Genomic DNA, 9,443 nt, shown 5'->3' with positions numbered 1-9,443 from the left:
AGGTACACTAACCAGGTGAAAAAATATCATCCGCAATTTTGCAGAAACATGGTGTTGCTACAGAGGGAGAAGAAGTGCTGGTGCAGGGGGATTCGGATGTGGTACTAATTGTAGTAATGCTGGTGGTGGTAAAAGGGGTGCTGACTAGGCAGTTGTAGTTGGGGCTGCAGCAGCGGACGCGGATCCTGTAGTTGAGGCACATCTTGTACTTGCCAGTCTGGTCACTGTTCTTGCACACGAGTCCAAAGTTGACGTCGCACTGCACGACCTGTCCGACTTGTTGGATGGCAACCTCGGGGTACTGCTCCGCTTGGCACTCGATTTCCTTTGGATGTTGACAGACTTCCTTGCCGGCGGCGCGGATGTGCTGGTAGGTTTCGAAGTCTCCCTGGCTGGGCCCTGAGGAGGGGAAGTCGACGTCGAACCATTCGCTCCAGGAGCACACTTCGGCACAGGTGGTAGTGGACTGTGTGGTGGTGGTGGTGGTCACGCTGGGCGAGTATGTGGTAGGCGTCGGCACGGGGCTGGTGGTGCTGGTGGAGGTTTGCCATGTGCTTTCTGAGGAGGTGGGCACGGTGGTGGAGGTGGAGGTCGTGACTGAGGTGGAGGTTGGGGCGGTGCTGGTTGAGCTGCGGGTGGTGATGGTGGTGGGGCTGGTGATGGGCAAGGAGGTGCTGACTAGGCAGCTGTAGTTGGGGCTGCAGCAGCGGACGCGGATCCGGTAGTTGAGGCACATCTTGTACTTGCCAGTCTGGTCACTGTTCTTGCACACGAGTCCAAAGTTGACGTCGCACTGCACGACCTGTCCGACTTGTTGGATGGCAACCTCGGGGTACTGCTCCGCTTGGCACTCGATTTCCTTTGGATGTTGACAGACTTCCTTGCCGGCGGCGCGGATGTGCTGGTAGGTTTCGAAGTCTCCCTGGCTGGGCCCTGAGGAGGGGAAGTCGACGTCGAACCATTCGCTCCAGGAGCACACTTCGGCACAGGTGGTAGTGGACTGTGTGGTGGTGGTGGTGGTCACGCTGGGCGAGTATGTGGTAGGCGTCGGCACGGGGCTGGTGGTGCTGGTGGAGGTTTGCCATGTGCTTTCTGAGGAGGTGGGCACGGTGGTGGAGGTGGAGGTCGTGACTGAGGTGGAGGTTGGGGCGGTGCTGGTTGAGCTGCGGGTGGTGATGGTGGTGGGGCTGGTGATGGGCAAGGAGGTGCTGACTAGGCAGCTGTAGTTGGGGCTGCAGCAGCGGACGCGGATCCGGTAGTTGAGGCACATCTTGTACTTGCCAGTCTGGTCACTGTTCTTGCACACGAGTCCAAAGTTGACGTCGCACTGCATGACCTGTCCGACTTGCTGGATGGCAACCTCGGGGTACTGCTCCGCTTGGCACTCGATTTCCTTTGGATGTTGACAGACTTCCTTGCCGGCGGCGCGGATGTGCTGGTAGGTTTCGAAGTCTCCCTGGCTGGGCCCTGAGGAGGGGAAGTCGACGTCGAACCATTCGCTCCAGGAGCACACTTCGGCACAGGTGGTAGTGGACTGTGTGGTGGTGGTGGTGGTCATGCTGGGCGAGTATGTGGTAGGCGTCGGCACGGGGCTGGTGGTGCTGGTGGAGGTTTGCCATGTGCTTTCTGAGGAGGTGGGCACGGTGGTGGAGGTGGAGGTCGTGACTGAGGTGGAGGTTGGGGCGGTGCTGGTTGAGCTGCGGGTGGTGATGGTGGTGGGGCTGGTGATGGGCAAGGAGGTGCTGACTAGGCAGCTGTAGTTGGGGCTGCAGCAGCGGACGCGGATCCGGTAGTTGAGGCACATCTTGTACTTGCCAGTCTGGTCACTGTTCTTGCACACGAGTCCAAAGTTGACGTCGCACCGCACGACCTGTCCGACTTGCTGGATGGCAACCTCGGGGTACTGCTCCGCTTGGCACTCGATTTCCTTTGGATGTTGACAGACTTCCTTGCCGGCGGCGCGGATGTGCTGGTAGGTTTCGAAGTCTCCCTGGCTGGGCCCTGAGGAGGGGAAGTCGACGTCGAACCATTCGCTCCAGGAGCACACTTCGGCACAGGTGGTAGTGGACTGTGTGGTGGTGGTGGTGGTCACGCTGGGCGAGTATGTGGTAGGCGTCGGCACGGGGCTGGTGGTGCTGGTGGAGGTTTGCCATGTGCTTTCTGAGGAGGTGGGCACGGTGGTGGAGGTGGAGGTCGTGACTGAGGTGGAGGTTGGGGCGGTGCTGGTTGAGCTGCGGGTGGTGATGGTGGTGGGGCTGGTGATGGGCAAGGAGGTGCTGACTAGGCAGCTGTAGTTGGGGCTGCAGCAGCGGACGCGGATCCGGTAGTTGAGGCACATCTTGTACTTGCCAGTCTGGTCACTGTTCTTGCACACGAGTCCAAAGTTGACGTCGCACTGCACGACCTGTCCGACTTGTTGGATGGCAACCTCGGGGTACTGCTCCGCTTGGCACTCGATTTCCTTTGGATGTTGACAGACTTCCTTGCCGGCGGCGCGGATGTGCTGGTAGGTTTCGAAGTCTCCCTGGCTGGGCCCTGAGGAGGGGAAGTCGACGTCGAACCATTCGCTCCAGGAGCACACTTCGGCACAGGTGGTAGTGGACTGTGTGGTGGTGGTGGTGGTCACGCTGGGCGAGTATGTGGTAGGCGTCGGCACGGGGCTGGTGGTGCTGGTGGAGGTTTGCCATGTGCTTTCTGAGGAGGTGGGCACGGTGGTGGAGGTGGAGGTCGTGACTGAGGTGGAGGTTGGGGCGGTGCTGGTTGAGCTGCGGGTGGTGATGGTGGTGGGGCTGGTGATGGGCAAGGAGGTGCTGACTAGGCAGCTGTAGTTGGGGCTGCAGCAGCGGACGCGGATCCGGTAGTTGAGGCACATCTTGTACTTGCCAGTCTGGTCACTGTTCTTGCACACGAGTCCAAAGTTGACGTCGCACTGCACGACCTGTCCGACTTGCTGGATGGCAACCTCGGGGTACTGCTCCGCTTGGCACTCGATTTCCTTTGGATGTTGACAGACTTCCTTGCCGGCGGCGCGGATGTGCTGGTAGGTTTCGAAGTCTCCCTGGCTGGGCCCTGAGGAGGGGAAGTCGACGTCGAACCATTCGCTCCAGGAGCACACTTCGGCACAGGTGGTAGTGGACTGTGTGGTGGTGGTGGTGGTCACGCTGGGCGAGTATGTGGTAGGCGTCGGCACGGGGCTGGTGGTGCTGGTGGAGGTTTGCCATGTGCTTTCTGAGGAGGTGGGCACGGTGGTGGAGGTGGAGGTCGTGACTGAGGTGGAGGTTGGGGCGGTGCTGGTTGAGCTGCGGGTGGTGATGGTGGTGGGGCTGGTGATGGGCAAGGAGGTGCTGACTAGGCAGCTGTAGTTGGGGCTGCAGCAGCGGACGCGGATCCGGTAGTTGAGGCACATCTTGTACTTGCCAGTCTGGTCACTGTTCTTGCACACGAGTCCAAAGTTGACGTCGCACTGCACGACCTGTCCGACTTGTTGGATGGCAACCTCGGGGTACTGCTCCGCTTGGCACTCGATTTCCTTTGGATGTTGACAGACTTCCTTGCCGGCGGCGCGGATGTGCTGGTAGGTTTCGAAGTCTCCCTGGCTGGGCCCTGAGGAGGGGAAGTCGACGTCGAACCATTCGCTCCAGGAGCACACTTCGGCACAGGTGGTAGTGGACTGTGTGGTGGTGGTGGTGGTCACGCTGGGCGAGTATGTGGTAGGCGTCGGCACGGGGCTGGTGGTGCTGGTGGAGGTTTGCCATGTGCTTTCTGAGGAGGTGGGCACGGTGGTGGAGGTGGAGGTCGTGACTGAGGTGGAGGTTGGGGCGGTGCTGGTTGAGCTGCGGGTGGTGATGGTGGTGGGGCTGGTGATGGGCAAGGAGGTGCTGACTAGGCAGCTGTAGTTGGGGCTGCAGCAGCGGACGCGGATCCGGTAGTTGAGGCACATCTTGTACTTGCCAGTCTGGTCACTGTTCTTGCACACGAGTCCAAAGTTGACGTCGCACTGCACGACCTGTCCGACTTGTTGGATGGCAACCTCGGGGTACTGCTCCGCTTGGCACTCGATTTCCTTTGGATGTTGACAGACTTCCTTGCCGGCGGCGCGGATGTGCTGGTAGGTTTCGAAGTCTCCCTGGCTGGGCCCTGAGGAGGGGAAGTCGACGTCGAACCATTCGCTCCAGGAGCACACTTCGGCACAGGTGGTAGTGGACTGTGTGGTGGTGGTGGTGGTCACGCTGGGCGAGTATGTGGTAGGCGTCGGCACGGGGCTGGTGGTGCTGGTGGAGGTTTGCCATGTGCTTTCTGAGGAGGTGGGCACGGTGGTGGAGGTGGAGGTCGTGACTGAGGTGGAGGTTGGGGCGGTGCTGGTTGAGCTGCGGGTGGTGATGGTGGTGGGGCTGGTGATGGGCAAGGAGGTGCTGACTAGGCAGCTGTAGTTGGGGCTGCAGCAGCGGACGCGGATCCGGTAGTTGAGGCACATCTTGTACTTGCCAGTCTGGTCACTGTTCTTGCACACGAGTCCAAAGTTGACGTCGCACTGCACGACCTGTCCGACTTGCTGGATGGCAACCTCGGGGTACTGCTCCGCTTGGCACTCGATTTCCTTTGGATGTTGACAGACTTCCTTGCCGGCGGCGCGGATGTGCTGGTAGGTTTCGAAGTCTCCCTGGCTGGGCCCTGAGGAGGGGAAGTCGACGTCGAACCATTCGCTCCAGGAGCACACTTCGGCACAGGTGGTAGTGGACTGTGTGGTGGTGGTGGTGGTCACGCTGGGCGAGTATGTGGTAGGCGTCGGCACGGGGCTGGTGGTGCTGGTGGAGGTTTGCCATGTGCTTTCTGAGGAGGTGGGCACGGTGGTGGAGGTGGAGGTCGTGACTGAGGTGGAGGTTGGGGCGGTGCTGGTTGAGCTGCGGGTGGTGATGGTGGTGGGGCTGGTGATGGGCAAGGAGGTGCTGACTAGGCAGCTGTAGTTGGGGCTGCAGCAGCGGACGCGGATCCGGTAGTTGAGGCACATCTTGTACTTGCCAGTCTGGTCACTGTTCTTGCACACGAGTCCAAAGTTGACGTCGCACTGCACGACCTGTCCGACTTGTTGGATGGCAACCTCGGGGTACTGCTCCGCTTGGCACTCGATTTCCTTTGGATGTTGACAGACTTCCTTGCCGGCGGCGCGGATGTGCTGGTAGGTTTCGAAGTCTCCCTGGCTGGGCCCTGAGGAGGGGAAGTCGACGTCGAACCATTCGCTCCAGGAGCACACTTCGGCACAGGTGGTAGTGGACTGTGTGGTGGTGGTGGTGGTCACGCTGGGCGAGTATGTGGTAGGCGTCGGCACGGGGCTGGTGCTGCTGGTGGAGGTTTGCCATGTGCTTTCTGAGGAGGTGGGCACGGTGGTGGAGGTGGAGGTCGTGACTGAGGTGGAGGTTGGGGCGGTGCTGGTTGAGCTGCGGGTGGTGATGGTGGTGGGGCTGGTGATGGGCAAGGAGGTGCTGACTAGGCAGCTGTAGTTGGGGCTGCAGCAGCGGACGCGGATCCGGTAGTTGAGGCACATCTTGTACTTGCCAGTCTGGTCACTGTTCTTGCACACGAGTCCAAAGTTGACGTCGCACTGCACGACCTGTCCGACTTGTTGGATGGCAACCTCGGGGTACTGCTCCGCTTGGCACTCGATTTCCTTTGGATGTTGACAGACTTCCTTGCCGGCGGCGCGGATGTGCTGGTAGGTTTCGAAGTCTCCCTGGCTGGGCCCTGAGGAGGGGAAGTCGACGTCGAACCATTCGCTCCAGGAGCACACTTCGGCACAGGTGGTAGTGGACTGTGTGGTGGTGGTGGTGGTCACGCTGGGCGAGTATGTGGTAGGCGTCGGCACGGGGCTGGTGGTGCTGGTGGAGGTTTGCCATGTGCTTTCTGAGGAGGTGGGCACGGTGGTGGAGGTGGAGGTCGTGACTGAGGTGGAGGTTGGGGCGGTGCTGGTTGAGCTGCGGGTGGTGATGGTGGTGGGGCTGGTGATGGGCAAGGAGGTGCTGACTAGGCAGTTGTAGTTGGGGCTGCAGCAGCGGACGCGGATCCGGTAGTTGAGGCACATCTTGTACTTGCCAGTCTGGTCACTGTTCTTGCACACGAGTCCAAAGTTGACGTCGCACTGCACGACCTGTCCGACTTGTTGGATGGCAACCTCGGGGTACTGCTCCGCTTGGCACTCGATTTCCTTTGGATGTTGACAGACTTCCTTGCCGGCGGCGCGGATGTGCTGGTAGGTTTCGAAGTCTCCCTGGCTGGGCCCTGAGGAGGGGAAGTCGACGTCGAACCATTCGCTCCAGGAGCACACTTCGGCACAGGTGGTAGTGGACTGTGTGGTGGTGGTGGTGGTCACGCTGGGCGAGTATGTGGTAGGCGTCGGCACGGGGCTGGTGGTGCTGGTGGAGGTTTGCCATGTGCTTTCTGAGGAGGTGGGCACGGTGGTGGAGGTGGAGGTCGTGACTGAGGTGGAGGTTGGGGCGGTGCTGGTTGAGCTGCGGGTGGTGATGGTGGTGGGGCTGGTGATGGGCAAGGAGGTGCTGACTAGGCAGCTGTAGTTGGGGCTGCAGCAGCGGACGCGGATCCGGTAGTTGAGGCACATCTTGTACTTGCCAGTCTGGTCACTGTTCTTGCACACGAGTCCAAAGTTGACGTCGCACTGCACGACCTGTCCGACTTGTTGGATGGCAACCTCGGGGTACTGCTCCGCTTGGCACTCGATTTCCTTTGGATGTTGACAGACTTCCTTGCCGGCGGCGCGGATGTGCTGGTAGGTTTCGAAGTCTCCCTGGCTGGGCCCTGAGGAGGGGAAGTCGACGTCGAACCATTCGCTCCAGGAGCACACTTCGGCACAGGTGGTAGTGGACTGTGTGGTGGTGGTGGTGGTCACGCTGGGTGAGTATGTGGTAGGCGTCGGCACGGGGCTGGTGGTGCTGGTGGAGGTTTGCCATGTGCTTTCTGAGGAGGTGGGCACGGTGGTGGAGGTGGAGGTCGTGACTGAGGTGGAGGTTGGGGCGGTGCTGGTTGAGCTGCGGGTGGTGATGGTGGTGGGGCTGGTGATGGGCAAGGAGGTGCTGACTAGGCAGCTGTAGTTGGGGCTGCAGCAGCGGACGCGGATCCGGTAGTTGAGGCACATCTTGTACTTGCCAGTCTGGTCACTGTTCTTGCACACGAGTCCAAAGTTGACGTCGCACTGCACGACCTGTCCGACTTGTTGGATGGCAACCTCGGGGTACTGCTCCGCTTGGCACTCGATTTCCTTTGGATGTTGACAGACTTCCTTGCCGGCGGCGCGGATGTGCTGGTAGGTTTCGAAGTCTCCCTGGCTGGGCCCTGAGGAGGGGAAGTCGACGTCGAACCATTCGCTCCAGGAGCACACTTCGGCACAGGTGGTAGTGGACTGTGTGGTGGTGGTGGTGGTCACGCTGGGCGAGTATGTGGTAGGCGTCGGCACGGGGCTGGTGGTGCTGGTGGAGGTTTGCCATGTGCTTTCTGAGGAGGTGGGCACGGTGGTGGAGGTGGAGGTCGTGACTGAGGTGGAGGTTGGGGCGGTGCTGGTTGAGCTGCGGGTGGTGATGGTGGTGGGGCTGGTGATGGGCAAGGAGGTGCTGACTAGGCAGCTGTAGTTGGGGCTGCAGCAGCGGACGCGGATCCGGTAGTTGAGGCACATCTTGTACTTGCCAGTCTGGTCACTGTTCTTGCACACGAGTCCAAAGTTGACGTCGCACTGCACGACCTGTCCGACTTGTTGGATGGCAACCTCGGGGTACTGCTCCGCTTGGCACTCGATTTCCTTTGGATGTTGACAGACTTCCTTGCCGGCGGCGCGGATGTGCTGGTAGGTTTCGAAGTCTCCCTGGCTGGGCCCTGAGGAGGGGAAGTCGACGTCGAACCATTCGCTCCAGGAGCACACTTCGGCACAGGTGGTAGTGGACTGTGTGGTGGTGGTGGTGGTCACGCTGGGTGAGTATGTGGTAGGCGTCGGCACGGGGCTGGTGGTGCTGGTGGAGGTTTGCCATGTGCTTTCTGAGGAGGTGGGCACGGTGGTGGAGGTGGAGGTCGTGACTGTTGTGCTGCTGGTTTGTGTTGTAGTTCTCGTATGAATATTTTCTGTCTTTGGAGGAGGTTTTGATATTGTAGTTGACTTATGTTTGGTTTGTAAGTGTGGTGTTTTTGTGACTTCAGTGGATGATGTACTTGGTGTAGTTGATAAAATAGTCGTTTTTTTTTGTTTTGTTGTAAGCGGTACTGTAGTTGTTTGGCATGATTCTGTTTTATTTGTACAGCATTTAAATCTAAGTTTATAGTTATAGCAGATTGGTGGTAGTTGGTCTTTATTGTAGCATTTCAACCCTTCTTCTGTGTTGCATGTTATGTGTTGCTCCAGGAGGGTATATGGTGTGTTGGGGAATCTTACTGCTCGACATTCCACATCCCTTCTGTTTTCACAGACTTTGTATCCCTTTTTTTTAATGTTCTGAATTGTATCAAAGTCTCCATCATCATACCCTGACTCTGGATAACTTACATCATACCACATTGACCAGTAACATTCTTCTTTTATGCAGAGAGGAATTGTTGAAGAAGAAGTGGTGATAGGTGTTGTTATTTTTGTTGTGATTGTGATTGTTTCCTTAGTAGCTGAAGGTGTGAATGTTGTGCTTTCCAAAGTTGTAGTCACTGGAGATGTTTTAGTGGTTGAAAATGATGTGGTTTCTTCAGTTGAACTTGATGTTTCTGTGCTCTTAGCTGCAGTTGTGATCTGTGTTGATGTGCTGAAATGTGTTGTGGAAGAGCATGGTACAAAAACACAGCATAAGATTCTAATTTCATAATTGTTGCACATCGTTGAAATTTGATCTTTGTTGTAACATATAAGCCCAACTGTTTTACTGCATTCTACTTTTTGGCCAAGATCTTTCAGTGGTATATCAGGGAATTTCTCTGCTCTGCATTGAACAGCCCGTGGAGCTTTACAGACTTCATAACCTTTAGCTCTCAAATCATCAAAGGTTTCAAAATCTCCGCCATCATAGCCAGGGGTTTGCAGACTCCCATCATACCATTCTGACCACTCACAGACTTCATGAACACATACTGATGTAGTTGGTGACACTGTGAAAGAGAAAAATAAGAGACCACTGAACTTAGAATAAATTCCTGTAGATATTCTCTTTTTTATCATACTAAATGGGCTGAAAATTTTCTGAAGGTCATTTGCTTGCATTATCAGCCTGTAGTGCATCAGTTCAGTGTACTTGTAATTTAAACTGAAGTAGAACAGAAAATCCATCACTTAGTGATCTAATGTACTGACACACTTGGAACTGTCACTTCTCAAGAGAATGCCAGTTATCTTTTACCAAGTGCTGAAATAGGTTTTGGACATAATTTGTACACATTAGGGGAAAAAAAATCTCAGTTTTTTGCATTTG

General features: G+C 57.3%; 1 protein-coding gene across 1 annotated transcript in view; it reads right to left on the bottom strand.

Moving 5' to 3' along the window:
- Positions 1–7: 7 nt before the first annotated feature.
- The window catches only part of LOC104338188 (uncharacterized), a 34,811-nt gene continuing 25,375 nt past the window's right edge, over positions 8–9,443 (bottom strand). Inside the window, exon 30 of the mRNA XM_009944210.2 lies at positions 8–9,123. Coding sequence (XP_009942512.2) covers positions 8–9,123 — 9,116 coding nt within the window. The remainder of the gene's footprint in view (positions 9,124–9,443) is intronic.

Source organism: Opisthocomus hoazin, chromosome 7, assembly GCF_030867145.1.
Source record: "Opisthocomus hoazin isolate bOpiHoa1 chromosome 7, bOpiHoa1.hap1, whole genome shotgun sequence".
NCBI classification, from domain to species: domain Eukaryota; kingdom Metazoa; phylum Chordata; class Aves; order Opisthocomiformes; family Opisthocomidae; genus Opisthocomus; species Opisthocomus hoazin.
This window is presented reverse-complemented; position numbering and strand designations above follow the sequence as displayed.